Consider the following 22,889-nt stretch of genomic DNA (forward strand, 5'->3'; position numbering starts at 1 on the left):
TCCAGAATCTATGGTACCTTCTTATCAGAACGTCGAATAGTCTGGCCAAAGGCTTCATAGCTTTGTGACGTCTTGCTCAGAATTACTCAGCTGGAGGCTGACTGCTAGCAGTACTGGTCGGTTTGATATCGCATGTACCTCTACTCAAGAGATACAAAGGTTTACAACACAAATACTTTTTAGGAAAGACTTTCTCCGCATATACGCATCCTTGTCGAGGAAGTTAAGCTTGTTTGAGAGCTGGTCCACAATGCTTACTGCATGAAGATGCAGAATACAGCAGACTCACCAAGAACGGCCAATACGCTGTTTGAGTTCCAGCCTCGAACATCGTGGATAAGGCGCGAGGTTCACCTGGCATGAAATTATTGGTGCGCAGATCAGGAATCTGGAGCGTTCATAGGTTCTGGCTGGAGATATGCTCCTCGCGAACCTTGTTGGGAGATACCCCCAGAGTCTCCAAGTGACCGTCGGTTATCTCGAGAATATAAAAGTCGGTAAGACAGCCGTCTCTTTTGCGCTGATGAAGCCTCTCGATAGTTCTTCTCGCTGCTGTGTTCCTGCTTCTTCCAGGCTCTTGAAGGACAAAATGTCTTATAATTACTATTATCCTTGCCAGCTAGGTCAAATTGCGCAATTTCCATCCCAACATCTTCAGTGGACCCGCGATGAGTGCTCGATCTACCGCTTGACTATATCGAGACTGAACGAGTATTTGAGGACTAAGTTTGGAGAAGGTCTCAACTTCTATATCACGGTTAGTTCATCATTCAGGTCGATATTCTTGGAAGCTCAAGGCAGTACATAGAGCAAAGAAGATATGTATCATTTCATCATTCCTCGACAGTACAAACTTACCCAGGTGAGTTAAAATAATTCTTGGATGGTCGTAGAGATTTTCCTGACATGCTAAGGAGGAGAAAGACCAAGAGTTGGAGAAATATCGGCTAGTTGAAGTACAGCCGCAGTATGGTATGTGATATTTAGGGCTTTCGAGCATGCCACATTACTGCATGAGGATATAGGGCGACAAAGTGTTCTGTGGGAGGAGGTATTCGCTGTAGTAGCCTTTACTTTCTATTACGTACTATATCTGATATTATTATAGTGTGTTAGTAGAGGAGATATTATAGTGACTATATCGAATTTGGCTGCCGACTTCTAAACGGGCACATTGCATTGCTGCGACATCGCACCCTGAGGATCCGGCAAGTGCAGAACAAGCCAATAGCGTCCCATACCCTTCTCAGCCTGTTGCCTAGAGGTCTGCTAGTCTGCATGGGCCGACTGCCTTATTGTACGAAAGCACGCTACTAGTCCTTCAGTGGGTGCAGAAACTTTTAACTGGGCTCGTAGGCTTACCGGAATCTTCATTTCCCACCTCAAGCACTCGTAGGGAGCCGAGATGCAGATAGCATCTCATCCTCTTCCAATCATTCATAGACCACCTACGTATGCTACCTAGACATATATAGCTAGCTGCCACGTCAGACTAGACGGGTGAGGTCATCAGCCTGTTTTGTTTGTTGCTCTTGCTAATGTGCAGACCCTCGAATATGGCTAGTTTAGAACTATCACTTTTAAACTATCTTGAATTTCCCCGGAACCTGGTTGAACAGACTTCGTATGATTATATTCTACAAGGTATCTCCACAGTCGCATCGCTTACTGATCCTGGAGCCAATGGTCAGCTTGTCGGGTACGTTGGATATTGAATGATATATTCCTCTCGAGACGCTGATCGGCCACAGATGGCACCACGATATATCGCTCAAGAACATACTTGTTGTCAGTGGACCTACGAACTATAACTGTTATTTCAAACTTGCAGACTTTGGATTGAGCATGTTTAAGGAGAAGGGTCCCTTGGAACAAGTAAAGGGAATAGATACGCGAGGAACTCGAACGTACTGTACGTTGCAGCATTTGTACTCCATGCGAGCTGTACACTGACCCCTACGTGATAGGCGCCCCTGAAACATGTCGATTTGATGAAACAGATGAACGGCTCATCAAATTTGTTACGCAAGCCGTTGATGTATGGTCACTTGGTTGTATATTCAGTGAAGCAGCGGTCTGGGTAATGCATAACGGTATTGCTGGAATCAAAGACTACCAGATGCAACGTATAAAGGAGAACCAGCGATTTCCGAACCTGCTTGATTACGGCGACTGCTTTCACAATGGGATCCGGCCACTCGAGTGTGTCGTTGACATGCACAAGAAGATGATGTCAAATGGACCCAGGAGTTCCAAGGATCAATTAACAGCGCGAGTAATTGAGATTTTAGTGATACCGATGCTTACGGAGGCTCCCCATGGACGACCGCAGGCAGGATCTCTACCATTCTCTGCGACTCGAGTCATTCATGATTATGGTGGCATGTCCAGCATAACTCCGCCGAACACGTACGCCGATCATCAAACACCGATACTAAATACTGATCTCGAGGAGTCTAGACCCAACCACGGTGTAGTATCTCCAAGAGACACCAATATATATCCACAAGAATGTGATATCCAACAGATGCCCGTGGTGCCTTGCACACCATACGAGATTCCAGCTTCCGTACCGGAGGCACAAGCCCGGTGCAGTACCAACATACTGATACTTCGCCTATGATGTTACCTTTCGAACGATGTGGGCCCTCACAAGGTTTCACAAACTTATCTGGATGCAATGGGCCTCCAAGAGATGGTGGAGTCACCAGCAGCACGCCAGATTCTCAAAGCTCTTCTAGATCTACCCCTCAAGCTTCTCAACACTTTCTAGCACCCGAGCACATCGTGAAGGATGAGGTGGGTGAGCTAGGTGTCTCATTTTCAACTGGATCTACTCGACGCAGACAGACAACTCAACAAGAGGTGTCTCGCATGGACGTCGAGGAAGCTGAATGGGAGTTAATGAGTACCCACACCGGTGGGTATTGGAACATCTGGACCAGACAACGCTCGAAGCGGTATGAAAAGCTGATCAAGAGTGCTAAAGAGACAAGAGGAAGGAACCATGTAAGTCCGGACCTTTATTCCTGATTTTATCAGACTAATGTTAGAAGATATACATCATCGACAACTCGAAGAGCATGGATCAATACAAGGTGAAAGTCAAGAAAGTCATTTACGTTCTGAATACAACGCTACGACATGTTTCAAACAGAGGTAGCTTTGAGTTAATATGCACGTATCCGGAGGCTCGACAAAAGATGGACTTGAAAGTGTCTAAGACAAAAGGGATTCTTGACAGAATTACGTTTGAGGGTAATACAGGCATGGCGAAAAAGCTCACAGCAGTGTTACATGATTTCCTCGACGATGAGACAAGCTTGTCTCCTGGAAAATTCCTCAGGTATCTTTTCGTACGGTCTGGTCGTCCAAAAAATGACAGACCGTTAACGGTGTACATCTTCACAGATGGCGAAGGTGGCCGAGCTGAAGAGATAGAAACTTTGATCTCGCAATTTAAAGAACGACTAGACGCAAAGTATGTCGAGAGGGGTGATATAGGGATCCAGATCGTTTTCTATGGCAGAAATGCGACTGCAAAGAAAGTATTGAAGCGGGCTGACTCACCGCCCATTGCTAAGAACACTACAAAGGTAGCTCTGTACGACTTATCCTACATGATCGAAATGATGAAGAATTCTAACACTCAGACAGCGACGTTGTCGACATGGAAGCCGGAGGAGCCAGTGGAAACTTTTTGAAGATAATACATGGATCCATCAACAAGGATTACGATGATGCAGACACTATTATCGAGCACAGTAGTCTTGAATTAAACTAGCAGGCTGCTTCGGGTTATTGGGATTATAGTATAGCATCGGAGGCATAGCGTTTGATTTGATTACACAGTGTAACTGCTGGAGCGGGCCAAGTCCTTTAGAGATTCGCGTTTCCGAATAAGCCATTGGCACATATTTCGTCAGTCACTGATATGGTTTGGGTTGCCTCATCTCATGCCCTACGACACATACCTAGCGTGCTGACATTGTGGACTGTGTACAAATAATTACGAGGTTTCTTCCATCATGGTACACTGTTACGTGTGACATTCACAGTGTAATACGATACCTACATGTTAAACTCAATACGAGACAAAGCTGGAACACTCGATAAATCCAATCTACAGAACTTTGCCTAAATAATAGGTCCAAGACGATCGTCTCATGTGCACATACCTATCTCGCTAGCGCCGCTTCTGGGCAATACAACGTCAGTAACTACATCTCTAGCATGTCGAGGCTTCTATTTTTAAGATGCGGTACTAGTACAGCTAGCTAACATAAGACCGTACTGGGAGATGGTGTTCCATGAAGAATCATCGGTGATTTTACTGCCTAGACGATCGATTATGAATACTATGAACATGCGAGCGTATGCAAATTAATTCCGTGCAATTTCAATTCAAGACTCAATGTTAATAGAGAAGAAGAGTAAGCTCAATCCTCAGCTTATGGAAGGTTATCAGGACTATATAATCTTAACTTTAATTAGCTAGATTACCTGTATAGAATCAGGTGTAGAGACATAAGTAGATTAAATAAAAGTTACATGTATATACTAACATATATTAGAAACCAAGGCTCTAGATATAGTTGGTTTCTACTAGGGTTAGTTCTAGTATTATCTTACTAAGAAGTATAGCTAAACTCAGAGTTACCTGGTATAATCAAGCTTCCTAGAAAAATACCTCTTTGGACGACTGTTTCTGCACATGCCTCCTGAGTCTGATTATAATGGACGCTCGTTTCGTGATGTGTGACTCGTTCATATAACCACGTGATGATGATTTGTGGCGTGAGTTTCGTAAATGTGATGTATGTGTGCCGATATAAAGGACAATAGATGCGATCGTGGATGAATCTAGGGCGAGGGTGAGGAACAGGAGGGTGGTATAATGAAACGTGGGGTCCTGTAATTATCACTGAATATGTTCCGAGGAGGTATGAGGTGAAAGAATCTCGATCCCCGTGTGGTGTGATTGGAACATCAACATTCAACATGTTGCCTATGAGGGTGCTCCAATTTATTGTAACGATGGTTGGGGAAAGAACTTGTTAAAGAACTCAAGCATATCTAACACTTCTAAGACTGGATGAAGACTCAGCATGAAGCTCCTCGGCCGATTGAAAGATCTTTGACCGACGTTCGTCTGTTTAGATCTGCAGGCGTTATCGCCAGCTTTATCAACCTTTTCAGGTAAACATTTCCGTCTTTATGATATCCTCCGCCTTCCCCGACTGTAGAACCCTGCCCTTCTCCAATACAATACAATAATCTGCATGCTGTACCGCCTCTAGTCTATGGGCAATGGTGATCACAGTGCTTTGTTTCATCTCCTCTCTCAATACCCTCTGTATTTCATTTGCAGTGTCTAGATCGATTGATGCTGTAGCCTATGACGCTATCAGTCCTGAAAACGTTGACACTGCGTAATACATACCTCATCGAGAATGATAATTGAGCTCTGCCGCAACATTGCCCTTGCAAGTCCGACAAGCTGTCGCTGTCCCTGACTCAAATTTTTGCCGCCTGCTTCGATTGAGGTGTTGAGAGTCCAACCATGACGCTCGGCGATCTTTTTTAACACTTCTTCGCAAGCTTCGTCGGTGTATTCGGATAAGGGGTCGAGATTGTCGCGTAAGGTTCCTGGAAAAAGAACTGGATCTTGGGCGAGGAATGTCTGCAAGCTTTAGCTGAACTGCCTCAAAAATAGATGCACAATGGCTTACAACACGTGACCTTAGCGTTTGATGGTTTGCCTCAGCGATGTTAATGCCGTCGATGAGTATACGCCCGGCCTCGGGAGTGATAGTGGCTAGCAGAGCTAGGGCAAAAGTGCTTTTACCGGATCCTATCAGATGTAAGTAGTGTCCATGTCCAAGTATAAGAAATACAGCTTACCTGTGCGGCCAACAATTGCTGTGTTCGACCCAGCAGGAATACGCACCGACACCTCTTGTAAAGCTGGATCTAGGTTCGGCGCATATCGAATTGTTGCCTTTTCCCAGACGATGTCACCAGCATACGATGGCCACCAGGCTGGCGGATCGATCGACCCCTTGGGTTCTTGCTCAAGATGGAGCATTTCGACCACTCGTTCAACCGATACAAAGTCCATCTGAATCGCTCCGTAAATACGACAAAGCAAGTGAGTAGATTGGACGACTGTAGGTATTATTAGAGCTGACTCTCTATGCAATTGTTGATTGCCACATACATTTAGCTGCGGCGATCAACACAAACGCAGTGAGGCCCGGAGAGACTCCTGAGTAAAGAGCTAGCAATGTAAGGATAAAAGTCGAGAGAGCTGACAGGCTATCAAAGCGATAGGCAAGCCATGCTTGTAGACTCCAATAGAAGTGGTCCATCTTCTGGAATTTATCGGTGACAACGATGACTCGTTCAATGAATTGATGCTGTGCGCAGAATGCTGACCCGAGTTAGCAAACAGCGTACTTGATAGGACAGCATTTGCAATACCCCTGATTGTTGTTAGACCTTCAGCCAGAGCTCCGAAGTTGGAGAGCAACGGCGTAAGGGAGACCATCTGTAGGAATTAGAGCCGATAACCTCCTTTTAGATGTTCGTAGCTCACCTCGAGCCTTCGTAGACTCTGTGAAGTAGGTAAGAATCTCAGGAATGTTACAACAAACGCAGAGCTCAGGATGACTGCAAATATGAGGAACAGAGGCGTAGCAGTGGCAACTACGGCGATGGAGGACATCCAAGTAACTCCAGTAAAGACAGCCATGATCAAAATTATGCTAATCTGGCCATCAACGGTATTCATGTCGGATGTAAGCCTATTCATGAGGCGTCCGACAGGGGTAACATCATAAAAACGGAAAGTCGCGTGACTAACGCTAGCCATCACCTCTTTGAACATGCTTTTTCCGGCCACATATACTACTACCATCGTGAATCCGCGTGCCATCGTGGACAACAAAGCACTAACAATTGCGAGTAGAAGGAAAACCTTGAGCCAGGGATCAACATCTACCTGAGGAGACGGGAGCTGGTTGAAAAGACCTTTGCGCGCAGTCGAGGATGCTTTGTATGCTTCGCCCCATTCCTTAATAAACCAGGTTTGTAGTAGATCTGCGATGCGATATATGATCATGATAAGTATTAGCAGCGCCCACCATCTGTACTTGCCAGCTTTGATGTATTCCCAGTACACCTTCGCCTGGACCTCGCCATGTGCACGATGTTCGTCTTCGATAAACTTTTCAGGAATTGCAGTCTCTTCCTCCCGCTGACAAGCTTGATCATCAGCCTCTAGGTCCTCTGTTATTGGCCCACCGCGGATACTTGATTGTAGTCCTGTTGTGACAGGGTCAAGCACTCGGGTCTTGCCATCAATGATTTCAACCCACTGTTTGGCTAGTCCTCGACAAAGTTGTGTACGATGTGTGACTAGAACTGTGGTACGACCTTCCAGTAGCCGCCCAGAAATACACTTTTGTACTATATGTTCAGCCGTCTGATGGTCTAAAGCTGATAGAGGATCATCAAGCAAGATAATCTCAGCAGGACTGTAAACAGCCCTTGCAAGTGCCACACGCGCTTTTTGTCCGCCTGACAAACCAATACCATTCTCACCTATGTTGGACAAATCTCCGTGCTTGAAGGTGTTCAAATCTGATATGAGGGCGCAAGCATTCAGTACTTCCTTGTACCGTTCTTCATTATAGGGATATGTGAAGAGGATGTTATCCCGGATACTCATACTTTGAAGCCAAGGTGTCTGGGCACAATATCCTATGTTCTTGTTTGGGCGTATCAGTTCTCCTTCTGATTGATCTAGCTCCCCCAAAATGGCTTGGAGTAAAGCAGTCTTGCCACTGGCAACTTCGCCGTATATGACAGTCAAACCACGAGGGAACTTCAGTGAGACGTCACGAATGACCGACTTCTTACTACCCGGCCAGGAAAAGGTGGCGGACACCAACTCTACGTCCATAGCATTGTCGTCATGAGCATCTCGCTCTGTTCTTTCTGCTTCAAGCATATACGCCTCCAAACGATTAACAGCGACAGTTGCATTGAGCAAGACGGTAATGAGGCCGGGTAGCGCCTGCAGATTCGAGATTACTATCTGGAATAGGTCAATAGCCGGAAATGCGATGTCTACAGGCAGTGGCATCTGAGCAAGAGATGTATATGCCCAAAATGCGACAACGGGGAATAGAGCACCGGAAGCCTCAGTCAGGAATCCGATGAGAAGGTTCCACAGCCCAGATATGACTCGAAGGTTGAGTTCATGTTGCCTTGCAACAAGAATTTCCTTCAGCCAGGAGTCCTGCCAGCCATACCATCGTAAATGACGAATAGCCTCGACGAACTGCGTGACTTTCTGTAACTTTATGTCTGTAGCCGTACGACGTTTGTTCTCCCAGTATATGAGTATCTTGGCAACCAGGACATTGAGTAGCTGTGCCACGATGACGACAGCTGTCCCTACGATACAAGGCCACCCTATTATATTCCACAGAAGAACTATCGAGAGAATAAGACTCAAAGGTTGAGTAACTAGTGCCGGGAACTCCCAAAATCTGTGGTATTGTTAGATTACGATATTATTCCCTCGACGACACCCATTGGCAAACCTTTGAGCGATTTCATAAGCGTCGTTACTAGAAACTGTTAGTCACTACAGACAAAAAACATGAAGCACAAAGCGGACACATACCGCATCAAGTTCAGGATCTTTCCCATGGAAGCTGGCGGTATCACAGGGGAGGCTTTTTGGGGTTTCTTTTTGGCAAGGATATGTCTCACCATGGCGATGACTTTCGAGAATCCTGATTTGGGCGAGTTTGCGGACTGATTCTCCTCATTATTGCTGGCCACAGGTGATTCGATTCTGGCATTCGTGTCTTCTACGATCGAGGGCTCATGGGCATGAATGACTTTACGCTTCAGTGTTTTGTCAAACAGCATGGTGATAAGCTCGCCCCTTGAGCGCTCATATGCGCGTCTTGAGTACCATAGATTGAACACGCCCGACTGTGCAGCAGCTAAGCGTACGACTAGTGAGAGGATTGCCCAAGTCATCGCACTCGATGTATCTGGGCCGTCATCCTTTCCCATGGCCCTCAAAAGTTGCTGCAGCAGTAGCGGAGCCATAAGATCTATCCACAATTAATGGAGAATAAACAAGGCGGACTATTCGACCTACTTGCACCAAGCTCTAATAGAGCTAAGGTAGTGATGATCAAAAGATCCAACCCGTTAGCCCGGAGCAACCTTCCGATGACTGAGCCTTTCAACTCGCAGAAGTTGTCGAAGAGCCTCCGATGTTTGAATTCGTAAGGGAGATCCCAGACATCATCATCGTTAAGCTGACGTTTGTAGCCAATCGATATCAAAGGCGACATCCATGCAACAGTCATGTACTCCCATAACGTCAGCTTGTCTTCTGGACTCCGTAGGCTCGGATTAGGTGTTGCATACACAGGTGCAATTTCTCCTGCCGGTGCTCGAGGATCACGAAGTGGCATCCACAATATGATAATGATACCAACGACGGATAGTACTAAGCTAACAACGTCAGGTAGATTCTGGAAACGTTCCTGCTTTGGAACATAGATCAAAGCTAGTGTTTTGACAAGGCATATTACGATCAAAATACTCAGTATCGCGAAGGTGGTGGTCTGTGGGCGATATACGATGAGAATCACACAGCAAGCAGCCTAGTCATCAGTCATTATCGTAGACGGTACTGAAGGACTTGTATTCATACCCATGCGACTATGGGATACGCGTCAGAGACCGTGACACTTGGAAGGATAGCTTCCAACACCTGTGCCAGTAACCCTGCGAGGCAAAGTACCAGCAAAGCGATGAAGGGGTACGATCCAGGCTTCTCAAGGGAGTGCTTTGATAATTCAGCCTTTGGCACGGTTTCTTGGACGAATTGTCTCATCCATTGTGGTCGGAGTGGTTGAAGGAAACGCGCAAGGCAGACAAGAAGCACACTACCTGTGAAGCCTGCCAGTATCAATGCCAAGATGCTCCGGGCATCGTGTGGTTTCTTTACTGTATACTGCGACCCATAATACTTGCCAGATTTTAGAAGGTAACATTACATTCGAATCATGTATAGAACGCACCAGGTCGGTAAGATACTCAGGCGCACCAATCAATTGGATTGCGACCTGCTGAACGTATCCCATTTACGCTCAATATCAATTACGAACGGGTTTTGTGTAACGTCGGTCCGCTTTGAGATGTCGCGTATCGTACAAAGTTGGAGGGAAACAGCGATTCGTCGGATTGACTGTAACTTAAAAAGCAGTATCAACGGCGAAGCGACGTCTCTGAATTGTCAATGCCAGATTCTCTAACGCGTTGAGGGACAATCGAGTTTCTTGACCTGACGCGATCAGACAATCGTTGGACGGTCACAACGGTGGCGGTGACATTCGAATGTGGGGCTGGCGCCTGGTATTCGTTCCTGCCTGAGGCAACAGTATAGAACTAGATGCCTGAGCCCGCTGAGTCATCTAACAGCTTCCGAAAAACTTCTCAACAACGAATTCTTAGTGACCGGCAACACGGTTTTGAAATATACCAGGTATTCGGTTACAACTCGACACACTCACAGTAACGGTCGAACCAAAGACATGGGGCCAAGTTCACGGTGATCTTTGCCTTCTTAATATGAGGACCGAGACTAGAAGTATCTACCAAACAACCGACCGACCATAGGTACTGTAACCCACGAGGGAGATCTGCAAACCGTCCTTGCTTGTCTCAACTCTGAAGACCCTTGGACCCTTTGATTGTGTTGAGCCCAGTCGCGCGTTTGACATGCTCTCAATTAGATAACTACCAACCAACGAGCAGGACACTATAACGGTTCCTTCTATAGACGGTATTTTTAAAGGGCAACACCAACAACATTTCTGAAGAAATGGCTCTACGTCTACCTCAGGACATTATAGCCAAGTTAACGTGGAGTTTGCATACTCCCATGTCCGAACTCTTCAACATCATTACAAACACATTGATCGCTTGGCGCTTGGCGGGGTGTGGAGTGAGCCCTGAGCACAAGCGGGCCGAGGCTGACGCCGTAATCCGGATCATATGCCTCTTTCGAAGTATCACTCCGGACGCAGAAACGTCTTTGTGTATATCAGGAGTTCAATCCTATCAACAGGTTCGATTGCTTCCATGGATCCTGAGCTCGTCCACTATTCCCAGACTTTTTACCAAATCTCACAGGCGAGAGTCGGAGTCCTGACTGCCATGTGATCTCGCGAGTCAAATCCAGAAAGCAAACACAGGTGAACAGTCGTACTGGCGCAGCAATAACAGATACCTACGCTGGACTGGATAATCCCCGCAATCTTGGCAGAGCTGCAGTAAAGACTAATTTAGCACCTGAACCATCGTGGATTTTCTACTAAAACATGCAGCTCAACACAATCCCATACCGAACAGCGCTACTGTAATGCCTCGCAATCAACTTATTATAGTCACGCAAAACGCCACTGTTCAGATGTCAGCGGCTTTTACACGGAGCGACTGTCAAGTGATCACCACGAGGGTGTTTGCCATTGCATCTAAGCAAGAATTCCCGCGAATCTCCTCCCGTTTACGGCGAGCTAGCTCCCTAGGAATCGCTTCACTTGTAATCATAGATGATGGGATACCCCTGCAGCCGCCTCTGCTGATCTTGCGGGGAGAACAAACGATGTGGCTTCACACCTCATAGACGCCGTTGAAGTTGCCACCGACACCTAGAGAATATTGTCGTCCAATGGTGCTACGAACACATCCATCAGATTCAGTTCCTTGGAAGGGTAGTGGTAATACCGAGGCAGGGATTCCCCACAATGTAAGGTTATTGGCTGCCAAATGCAGTCCAAAAGCTGCGACAACAACAGGTCCGCGACTGGCGGCGACATACGCCATTATCCATCAACTTCGCGAGACGTATACCAACTCCCCATTTGGGTCAAGACGGTCGAGTCAGTTCCCTTGATCGACTATGAAATATATCTGGAATTTCACGTGGGAGTCCTGACTTTCAGATATAAAAGGGGGCCTGACCCTCTCCATTTCCACAGCATCAAGCACATTCAGACAGACTTCCAAGCATCACCACTCTCAATACCACTCGCAACTACCAACGGCTCGTCTTCATCAGTCAAAATGCAGATCACTCAACTCATTCCCTTCTTCCTCCTCGGAGCTGCCTTCGCCTCTTCCCCATCCCCCGTTGAGCGCAAGGCCTCCCTCGTCCAGCGCGACTATGCCACCATCTCAGGCGTCATCTCTGACGTCCAGAGCAAGACCAGCTCCCTAAAGTCCGCCATCGACGCCTACCAAGGCACTGGCCAAACTGCCTCTGTGCAGAACGCCCAAGACGCGCTCCTCAACTCCATCAACACCGGCAACTCCAAGGTCGCCGCCTCCTCCTCCGTCACCCTCGCCCAGGCCTACCAGATCGGCAACCAGGTCGACGACCTCACCGACGTTGTCAATGCCTCCGTCGATTCCGCTCTCAACAAGAAGTCTGCCTTTGTTGCCGCTGGTGATGCTGGCAAGGTCAAGAAGGGCTTCAACGACCTCAAGTCCGCCGCCAACACCCTTGGTTCTACCATCAAGAGCAAGGTTCCCAGCTCTGCGCAGAATCTCGCCCAGCAGAAGATCGACAAGCTGAACGAGGCTATCCAGCGCGGTGTTGACGGCTACGCGGATGTTGCTCGCCGCGCTGCTCGCGACTTCAAGGCATAGATTGCCCCTTCGCTACGAATAATGCCAGACTACATAAAAATCTGATTTGATGATTTATCTGAAGGACGATATTGGACAATGGCGGTATAGCACCACACATGTACATAGCCAACACAGCTTTCCTTATTTTGGCAATACATAAACAGTTGACATTGACATCCTCTTCCTCTTCTTCCTTATTTCCTGCGGTGCTAAGTCGTGGTTACTCCTTCCGCCGTCCAATATTTCCCTATACTAACAAACTTTCCGCTGCCCACCAAGATGTCTTTTACATAACACAAGCCAAACCAGGCGGGGTCCTGCATTAGTGCCACCAGGGTTATGCCCAGGATTTTCCCCAGATCTACGCTTACTCTCCACATCTCGGCTCGCAGTACCGCGCTAGCCCCCGTCTTTCGGTTGGGGCCACCCGGCAAGCCCTGAAGGGAAAGGCGCAATGGCATTTGATACAGCCATTACTGAAGCAATTGGACGGGCTGGAACGTGATTGGTGATTCAACTAATCGAATCTATTGAGGTTGAATATGCGATTCCTGAAGCCTGGGTTCTGGGTGAGGTTAAATTGCCTGCAATGGTGGGAGTACTAGATCTAAGCCGAGATGACATGTATCATAATTATTGAGAAAAGGGATTGTGTCTCTACATCTGGGTCCGTTATTGAAGCCAAGCGCTGTAAACTTGTGCTTTCGCATGTCATGCGTTGTTACGTAGTTGTAATCGAAAGTAAGTATTTGTGTGACTTGCTCTTTTCGATATGCATGCTGAGATTCTCAGGAAGTGGCTCCCTGGTTAGCAATCTCCTCCAAGTTGCCTTAGTTCACTGAGTCTAAAGTCGCCCAATCCACATTTTGAACCATCCAGTATCCAATTCAACCATTCAAGATATTTCATTGATCTATTACACGGTCCACAAGGTCGAAGAGAGCCATCGAACTGATGCGACAGAGGAATTGAACACTTCAAGGTAAATGAGCTCGTTAGCATGCAGACGGATGCATGACTGAATACAGACCCAAGTCTGGCCCATGACCATCACCTTGCAGGCATGATCAGACGCCACGTCTAGCGCAACGGGGTTTCCCATCTCGACACGTTTCCCAGCCCAACGTGGCGGATCATAGGAAAATAAGAAACCCGTTGCGGCTATTGAAGCTAGCGCGTTCGGTGTCCAGGTCAGACTTTCCGAGGCTTCATGTGTACGGGCATGTGATGCCTCACAACAACAACTGGACACTGCGCAAGTTCATCGGGCAGTGGCACAGCGTCCATGACCGCAACAACGTTGAGAGCGAACTCAGTCGTCGTATTCGGCTGTATCTCTTCCAGAATTACCGTCCCTGGCGACAGCTTCTGTTTTTCCCTTTGCTTCTTGCTTGCGCCAGAGACTGGCGAGGAAGTCCGCATCGCTAGCCTCTTCGATGCCCTTGTCCTCTCTGACTTTGAGGAAGCGCGGAAATCGCAGACTCAGGCCACGGTCTTCGTTGACCAGGCCGATAGCGGCCGGATATACTGGACTCAGAGTGATGTCTGCAAAAGCCATCTCCCATACCTCTTGGGGATTGAACCACACGTCAGGGCTACCAAAGTATTCAACGTAAGACGGCTTTGACGGCAGTGTGTTGTTCTTCCGGACAACTCCATCTGCATCTTCTCCATCCTCGTCGTCACTGAAGCTGACGTCTGGATCGTATTTCTTTCTGTTCTCTTGATAGAACTTGTCTGTAAAGCCACTAATGCATTTGGTGACGGCTTGCAAGTTGCCTGTCTCTGGATTGCGCACGGCGAGAAGTATTGGTGACCACCATTTGTTCTTCCTTCCTTGGCCATACCAGCCAGCGATTGGGATCAGATCGAGAGTGTCGGCTGCAGCGCTATCGTAGTCCTTCTTCACTTTGAGCCACGAATCAAGCCTCTTGTCCGGTTCATAGGTTGACAGAAGCGCTTTTCGGCGTCCTTTCTGCTTCTCATCTTTGCTTGCATTGGCTTGAGTCTTAGGATCCGCCTTCTTCCGTTTTTTTGAGGGCGTTCTGGGGGCTTCTGCGTCTGCCTCTAGTCCATCGTCATCCACGCCTGATACGGCGAGATCCGGATTGACTACGTTGTCAAGAACTTTGACCATGATCCCCTCGCACTTGTATTCAAGTGCACTTTTGAAGAACTCAAGGACAGCCTCCGAGTCGGTCGAGGTGGCGTCCATACTTTTGACCCATGTGAAGTGATGCGGAATCTCAATGAACAGGCTTCGTAGTAGTTCTCTCCGCTCCCGGAAAGGTCGATCTGTTAGTTCTTGTCCGTTCAAATACATTAAGTCGAAAGAGAACAGGCAGACATCAATCGTGACGTTGCCAATCAAAACATCTTTACGCGCTCGATTGGCGAGTGTCTGAAAAGCCTTGAGCTCTCCAGTGTCCCTATCTAGGGCTACAACTTCCCCCTCGAGGATGAAACTCTCCACCCCCTCGCCGCGAATCTTAGGTACCAAGCACACTAGATCTGGGTACTTATCTGTCATTACCTCTAGATGTCGGGAGAAGATCGTGACTTTGCCTTCTTTGTCGCAATGTACCTGAGCTCTCTGGCCGTCATACTTGTACTCACAAGCAAAATCACGCCCCTGTAACTTGACGAGCATTTCTTGGAGGTCTCTAGTAATCGAGCCCAACATTGGCCGGAGCGGAATATGCATTGCTAGCCCACATCTGAGGAGCAGCTCTTCCGTCACGCCAATATCAAGTAATGTTGGTATGAGGTCGTTGTAGTTGGGTCTTCTCGCAAAGCTTGCCTTAACAATTTCCTCTGCGTGGGTATAGATAGGCGTCAAGTCTTCCTTCCTCAGCTTCCGTAGTCTTTCCGCTGATTCAATTTTAAAGTCAGCTGTTGGTGGTCTCGAGAGCAGGAACGCTCTGGACAAAGCGATGAGCATGGTGGTCTTGACAGCACCAATTCGAAGGTGCTGAACCAGAGTCCGTACTATGTATCGACTTTCCTCTGCACCTCGTGCATCTTGAACTAACCTTTCGACGATACGCTGCTTGACTTCTTGACTTCCAGTTCCTCTGCTGTTGGCGATTTTGACAAGACATTCGAAGACAATCTTGATAGTGAGAGGTTTTGGCTTGCGCAGTGTGAAGGTTTGTCTTTTCTTGGCTTCGAAAGCGACATCACCAGCATCTCCATGCTTATTGTACAGCGATTTAAGACTTGTATTGTCCAGGCCGCAGACCTTTTTCAGAGCTTTGGAGATCGCAGAGCCGCCGAGTCCAAGCTCCAAGTCGATATAAGGCGGTGAGATAGAATTGGTTGCTAGCCAAACAGCAGGTAGCAAGCTTTCCGGATCTCCCACAATAATGGTTCTGAGGAGATTTACAAGGGTATCAACAATCTTGATGCGACTCTGCGTGCTGTTGACCAAGATAAAACACCTTGTCAAGAGAGCATAGGTGGCACTGCCATTCTCTGGAGCCCAAAGATCTTTCAACTGGGGCACATACTTTGAGGGCTCAAAAATCAATGGACTTTCATCAAAGGGAATGGTGTTCGTGATCGTGTCCTCTGTTGCGCTTGCTGATTGTAGCGACAATGTTTGTTTTGCCGTTGCCCCTGGTCGGAATGAAAATGATTGCTTTGCGACCTCCTGTGGTGATTTTTTATCGTCCATACCATCAATCGTGCTAGATGTGGTGTCATCAAGGGGATATGAAGGCGCATCAGCGTTTTGTGCGCGCTGTTCGGTCTGATTCTCGCGATCGAATTCCTCTTGCAGCTTCCGTGCAAGCTGCTCGTCCGTCAGCTCTTCGTGGTTGGCGTCCTCTATGACCGACTGATTCCGTTCTTCATTAACCAATGTTTCGAAGCCGCCAGTCATGCCACCTTCGTCCCTTGACCTTTGCACATCATTTGCAGGAAGGGATCTTTGCTTTCCGAAGAAGTAGTCGAGACTTCTGACCTGGGGCTTTGGTTCGGCATCATCTTTCTTCTTTCTCTTCTTCGCTGGACTACTCATTACTGCTTTGACCAAACATCTCACATCGAATTCCTGACGATGGTATGCGTGTCGCGGTCGCGTCCGGGTGCGTCATGGATGACAGAGCACAGACTAGCATAAACTAGATGAATTGGGTTAGGATATGCTGCCATTTACGGTCTAGCGCAGTACAATCCTAAGGGTTTGTGCAGGTTTCAACGTCGAACTTACTCTTCACATCGACGTATCATCTTATTTAGTTCTTAAACTTCATATAAATCTCTTACTCAGCTTATTAGATTCGAACGACTCTAACGAAACCCAAGCTCATCGGACGAGACGATCGTCATCAAGTAGCGCGGTAGAAATGATGCCATTGAACTCGATGAAGCTCATTCATATATGAAAACAGAAGGTTTTAAGCGTGTCCACCAACTCGGCTCAAAATGTACAAGGTTACAAAAGATCTCATAGCAGTATTGATCAAGTTTTATCTCGACCATAGTTGCCATGTCCTCTCTCATTTTTTCCATACTTTTGTCTATGATCTGAGATATTTCTCCAGTCATACATAGTAATAATAAAGCTTACTACCGACGTCATTGTATCGGAGTCCTGTCGATCATCTATCCAGGTTAGGTCGTTCTCATCTATCTTCCCTCTTGGACACATCAAGCAATTTTCAACGAATCTGTAGTCCTCGTAGCGTCATTAACATCAAGGCTTTTCTGTCAGGTGTCGGACAAGCCCAACGTTGTGGATATTTACAAAGCCTTACCGCATATGTCTGCGCTGTTACCCTTGCTCAGTCAAAAGCGAACACTCTCGTCGTACATATCTCAAGCAGAGGCGTGCTGCATTATCACCCAATTTGTACAGGGATGCGATATCTCTCTTTAACAATGACCCAACAGAATACGAGAGAAACACGCCTACGTGACCTACCCGGACACTCCGGGCTCACTTACAAAAGATCGGACTCATTCTGCTTCGAAACTCCTGATCACCACTGCCAGCAAAGTCAATCATATTCCAACTCTACAGGCGACAGATATCAGACCATTATGCTTCTCTGATCGACTGCGTGCACGTATTGATCTCTTGCGGCGCACAGCAGATTCATCCTCTACAAAAAGAGAAATTGCAAAAGTGCCCATGATGACGTTTGCATGAGCAGACAGTGATTGTCATTATTGTCGTGTGCTGACGATGACTTTTATCACATCAACATAGCATCGCAAGATTTCAGATATAGAAACCTTCCGAAGAAGCACAACACGCTAGCTGCTAGTCCAGAGGGACGTAAATCATACATTCAATGCTTTTGAGGCGTCAACAACCATGTACCCGGCGGCCGACCTTATTGTCGAGTATAATGCTGAGAGTGAAGAGAGGGGCTTAACCTCAGATATCAATCAGCTTTTATAGAGAAGTCTGCTGGGCTCACAAGTATATACGTCAGTGAATGCACTTCTCCCCAGCACAGCAGCTACCCGCCACACGATATTAAGGCAACAAGATCTACCCGGCGACACCTAGACCCAGATATAAAAGTTGAGGCTTACGGCATTGGAACCTTTCTTTCTCACCCACCGCGATCCCATTGCAAATTGAAGTCCTACGCGGTTATAGAATCATTCTGCGCGTTGTGTATCAAAATATGGATCTACCATGTTCTCCTTGAACACCTATTGTCCCGATCACTCAGCGCAGCGTCAGAATTCATGCGGCTGCGCCGCAGTATGGGGACACTTTGGCAGAGTCAATATCTACCCCTTACCCGAGAGGTGTCGTCATTGCATATATATACGGGCACTCTACATGGCCTTCCGCAATGTCTGCGTCCACTGCTTGTGATGATTTCTCTGTATGAGGAATGATTGGTTGACGGATCAATATGCTGTTGCGGTAATGATGAGTACCATGGGTGTCCTCGCGTGATACTCATCGAAGTCTCTCTTGGTTGATAAAGAGAGCCGTCAACGCATGAGACGCATGATGCACACTGTATCTGGCATTCACTGCATGATTATGTTCAGCATCAAGCGCGGTGTTGGTGGACTTACACGTTGACGTCTTACTCTAGCAGCTCTCTCCCATGAGCCATGACCCATCCAGATCACATTCACAGTGACAAGACCAGCGTAGTGACATATTGACACCACTTACCCGGCAAGCCTGTTATCTTACATATATCGGCCTCTTATTTCAACTCCCCTTTTCCTCCCCTTTTCCTCCCCTTCTCCTTCTCCATTCCTCTAGGACTTTTCAGCCAACCAAAGACCGTATGCATCAGATTTCGATGCGTACCACGGTAGAGAAGATCCGATAGTGTGTCTTGTGTTCGCGTCTGCTTTGGAATCAGGATTCGTGCCGAAATATCATCAATAATGATCATCATCAACGATGCGAGACAGTCATGTGCATCACCACTTTGAGGAGACTGTCGGGTTCATCTTCAGGGTCTACGTCCGATGACTGGGCTTCTAGGAAAGTTCTGTGACACGGGAGTGAAGACGCGCTTGTTGGGTTGGCAGTCAGTGGCAACATACAACAACCTCGCCCTGCAGAAAGGTCACATCATCAATGCCCGGCAAAGCATCGACCAGGTATCTTACCCGGCAGGCACTTCTGAAAACCCATATAACCGCCTCTGCTCTCATCATTTTCCTATTCTTCCTATACTTCTTGACACTCTCATATAATTGCTGAAGAAATGCTTGAACATGCGTCTTGCGCGAAACCTACGCAAATCTCGAAATATGTCTCGCTCCTTTGTCATCCTAACCGCAAATGGCTGTCTGTGAGGACTAAAGACCATAACGAAGACCATCACCATCGCGTGACAAGGGAGAGCACCGGAACCAAGGCAATTGTTCTGCTCTATTCGTACACTGAGACAGCTTATCTACAAAACGCTATATCTACTAAGAGCAGCGCCAGTGAATAGTCCTAACCAACACACCTTTAAGACGGAAACGCAGTGAGATAACAACTTACCCTACAGTTCCAGCACACATATACAAACACACATCAATCTCCTATATCCTCTTCTGTTCAATACACACAGAGTGATTGATTGAGCCAAAACCAAAGCACAATTCAGGTGTTAACTCTACCTTCCTGATCAAGTCATGTACGCGGTCTGGACTGGAAGAAAGATCTAGCATGTGCGATCTGCTACCTTGTCCAGGCAAGCTTGTGTTGTACACATCTAATCGATGATAGTGCTTGTTATATGCGTGCGATGATATGCATCATCATTGTGAACAGATATAAGGTTAGAGTCCTGAAGCATGTATAGGGCGAGGACATGAAGCACACTGTATTCTTCCATTACACGTGGCCAGCACTCCATAGAGGCCGCACCCTTACGTAGACTAGATATTGCTCTGTCTGTATCAAATAGCATAATAGCGAGAGGATATGAAAGTCGACGCTAGGTGTTGTTCTTGTTAATGATGTCCGGACACCACATGCATGACTCTCTATCTGACCGTGTTGAGAAGCTCGGTGACGAAGAACAAGACAGCGTCAATCAGTGCGCGGATGACGTTGTTTCATTGAGAGTGTGAATCACACTCATGTTCTTGAGCGAGTGCATTGGTGGTGTGAAGCTGATCTTTGTGAGCTTGTTGAATGTTGCAAGCAAACTACAGTAATTACACGCTCCATGTAAGGTGTTCACAATGCATGTAGACACCGAAATTAACGCACTGTAAAGAAGTGAAAGTATGGGGATCGTGAATGTTCAAGTTGCGCCTGAGGCACGTGCATTGGAGATTATCGTGGTAGGAGATACATAACAAGACTGTCTAAAGTTGCGATAAAAACGGACGCCTGGTTGACGGCAGGCGAATCGCAAAACAAACTCCAAGGCGAACCCAAATGCGAGCAAGCAAGCAAAATCGCTAGAGACTTGCAGAAACCCAACTGCTCAATGCGCCGACAGTCAACGTATATGGAAAAAGATTCGTTCGCAGCGCGGCACGATATGCCACAGCATAACCGTGTATTTAAACGCCCTTTATGGCAACGGTCCTCTCGGAATTGAGCTTATCGGCATTTTGTTGATGGCATTCCTTCTTGCAGTCTTCCAGACCAGAACATTTGTGGTCCTCCAGCAGCCGGTGCCTGCCGCAAAAGTGCCCGGAGCAAAAGCCGCAATCGCCGACTATCCGTTGGGCAGCGTCTTTGCACTCCTTGAACGAGCACCGGATCTTCTTTGGCGCTCCGCCGCGCAAAGGCATCGCAAGGTGTAACGTTGAATCCCGAGTTATTGAGCACTCTGCTAAGCTTGGGTCTGACTTGGCGGATGTTATCAGGTGCTTGCCGGCGTGCACGAGGCGGAGGTCTTGCGCTGGGAGGTTTGTTCGCAGTGCGATAAGTTGACGAAGCGTCGAGATTGATGTTGACGAAGGTACGGTGATTGGCAACGCTGTAGTGCTGTTAGTTGCTGCAAGAGATGGCAAGGTCTAGAATGGCGTACTGTCACCAGTGATGGTCTTGACGAAGATCTGCATGGTGTCATCCATATCCGAGCATGCCGAGGAGAGCGATGTGATGGAATTGGACCTGGAGAAGGAGTGCATCTTGAAGAGTCTGGGTTGAGTGTAGTTGAGCTGGGTTCGGAAAGACGACGATGACGACGACGGCGAGGAGGACGAAAGAGAAGGACAGGGAGTTGAAGCAGATGTTGCAGATAAGAGGCCGGTAGATGTTAAAGCCGAGGCGCAGGTGATGACGGAGATAGATAGCGTAGGTAGATAGATAGTGAGGTAAGTAGTGTAATGGTAGGCAGGAGGTGTGTAGAGAGTCGGGGGCGGCGCACGAGAGCAAGCGGCGAGCGAGTGGTTATAAGTGGTGGCGGATAAGGGACGACGACGACCAGGCTCAGGTGGTGACTGACACTTTGACTGAGTAATTAAGGTGGACTGTGAACTGTGGACTGGTGCAGGTGGAGTGTATTGGAGGCTAACTAGGCAAGGACGGAGCACAGCGAAGTGGTTACGTGTCGTGACTATTGCGGAAACATGGATCTATCAGGGCTCAAGATTGTGAAGGGGCATGCTAGATGTGCGAGATGTGCTAGATCGGTCCCTCGTGATACCTTCTGAGGTTTGACTCTTTGACTCTCTGGCGCTTCCAGGGTTAGGGACGGATGGGGGACCTGGAATCCTGGATGCGCTGGGCGAGGTGCTGGGAGTGGCTGAAGCGGAAGCATGAGCATGGATGAGGCATTGCATTCCCATGGATCTCATCACCGTCTGCTTCTGGCATTTCTGCATCTCTATGCCATCACCCTCCCATGTATGTACACATCACCGAATTATACGAGTCCCCGTCACAGAACACATCACACAACACCAGATACATCGGTGTCGGTCCGTCTAGATCTAATGCTAGATGACGATTATGGCGCCTCATTCAGTCCTCATATGCTAAGCTCCGGACTTCACCCTGCCGAGCCAGGGAGAGCCAGAGCCAGAGCTAGAGCCAGGAGCCTTCTGCGAGGTTCTACCGTCTCAGGCACAAGACAATCGCTTCGGAACGGACCATGCTATTCGAAAGTTCGCTCAAACTCTGTTTCGCGTCGGCGTTTTTCCAAGTTGCAAAGTTTCCCGGGCCCATAACGATCTTTTACCGCGGCGGCTTGAACGATATCGATATAGGAACGGGAAAGGGCGAGTATTGATCGAGACTCGAGAGTCCGATCCATGTCGACGCAGGGAGCCGCTCCGTTGTAAGACCATACAGGAACTATCCCCACATGAGGTTAGGTACCGCAGCCAGCCGGGATCCATTTCTTCCAAGTGGGATCACTATCACCTGTCTCTCTGTAGACGACAACGACAAGAGGCACGACATCGACATCGATATCGACGGCGCGGTAGTATGTAGCATGTAACTGAAGGAGACACACATTGTGACAGCCGACGAAACGCAACGCAGGCAATGTCTCAACAAATTCACCGCTGCGAGTGAGACTGGGAACGGGTACCCGATCCGTTGATCGCCCATCGCCACACAAAGTCTCCCCTCTGGTTCTGGTTCACATTTAGGGGATTAACAAGGTCCGAGGCATTGGAAGTTGAAGAAGTGAAGGTTACATTAATTCTCCGATCGACACGCCCGTGGATGGATACACCGACAACTTTGGTCGTCGCCAGTACGC

General features: G+C 47.7%; 5 protein-coding genes across 5 annotated transcripts; 2 read left to right on the plus strand and 3 right to left on the minus strand.

The window, feature by feature from the left end:
• Nucleotides 1-1,556: 1,556 nt before the first annotated feature.
• Nucleotides 1,557-3,704, plus strand: EJ05DRAFT_486256 (uncharacterized protein; the record flags this gene model as incomplete). The annotated part of the gene is made up of 5 exons (XM_033745516.1): nt 1,557-1,699; nt 1,752-1,912; nt 1,968-2,471; nt 2,528-3,009; nt 3,057-3,704. The coding sequence occupies 5 exons, from the start codon at nt 1,557-1,559 to the stop codon at nt 3,702-3,704; spliced, it is 1,938 nt and encodes a 645-aa protein (XP_033600657.1).
• A 1,336-nt stretch (nt 3,705-5,040) lies between these two features.
• Nucleotides 5,041-9,804, minus strand: EJ05DRAFT_380849 (ABC bile acid transporter). Its single transcript, XM_033741228.1, has 10 exons — nt 9,185-9,804; nt 8,696-9,137; nt 8,613-8,639; nt 6,599-8,558; nt 6,484-6,550; nt 6,221-6,433; nt 5,905-6,168; nt 5,733-5,854; nt 5,444-5,683; nt 5,041-5,396 (listed from the first exon to the last, which is right to left on the minus strand). Exons 1-10 carry the CDS (start codon nt 9,504-9,506, stop codon nt 5,196-5,198), a joined length of 3,858 nt encoding a protein of 1,285 aa, XP_033600658.1. The 5' UTR covers nt 9,507-9,804; the 3' UTR covers nt 5,041-5,195.
• Nucleotides 9,805-12,165: 2,361 nt separating this feature from the next.
• EJ05DRAFT_486258 (uncharacterized protein) lies at nt 12,166-12,750 on the plus strand (the record flags this gene model as incomplete). Its single annotated transcript, XM_033745517.1, has 1 exon — nt 12,166-12,750. The coding sequence occupies one exon, from the start codon at nt 12,166-12,168 to the stop codon at nt 12,748-12,750; it is 585 nt and encodes a 194-aa protein (XP_033600659.1).
• A 1,139-nt stretch (nt 12,751-13,889) lies between these two features.
• EJ05DRAFT_380867 (putative DNA ligase I) lies at nt 13,890-16,791 on the minus strand. The gene has a single exon (XM_033741229.1). The coding sequence runs from the start codon at nt 16,751-16,753 to the stop codon at nt 14,045-14,047; it is 2,709 nt and encodes a 902-aa protein (XP_033600660.1). The 5' UTR covers nt 16,754-16,791; the 3' UTR covers nt 13,890-14,044.
• A 3,637-nt stretch (nt 16,792-20,428) lies between these two features.
• Nucleotides 20,429-21,520, minus strand: EJ05DRAFT_380900 (ubiquitin-like protein). The gene is made up of 2 exons (XM_033741230.1): nt 21,204-21,520; nt 20,429-21,152 (listed from the first exon to the last, which is right to left on the minus strand). The coding sequence occupies exons 1-2, from the start codon at nt 21,304-21,306 to the stop codon at nt 20,731-20,733; spliced, it is 525 nt and encodes a 174-aa protein (XP_033600661.1). The 5' UTR covers nt 21,307-21,520; the 3' UTR covers nt 20,429-20,730.
• Nucleotides 21,521-22,889: the final 1,369 nt, after the last annotated feature.

This window comes from Pseudovirgaria hyperparasitica (genome assembly GCF_010093815.1).
Source record: "Pseudovirgaria hyperparasitica strain CBS 121739 unplaced genomic scaffold EJ05scaffold_8, whole genome shotgun sequence".
Taxonomy (NCBI): domain Eukaryota; kingdom Fungi; phylum Ascomycota; class Dothideomycetes; order Acrospermales; family Acrospermaceae; genus Pseudovirgaria; species Pseudovirgaria hyperparasitica.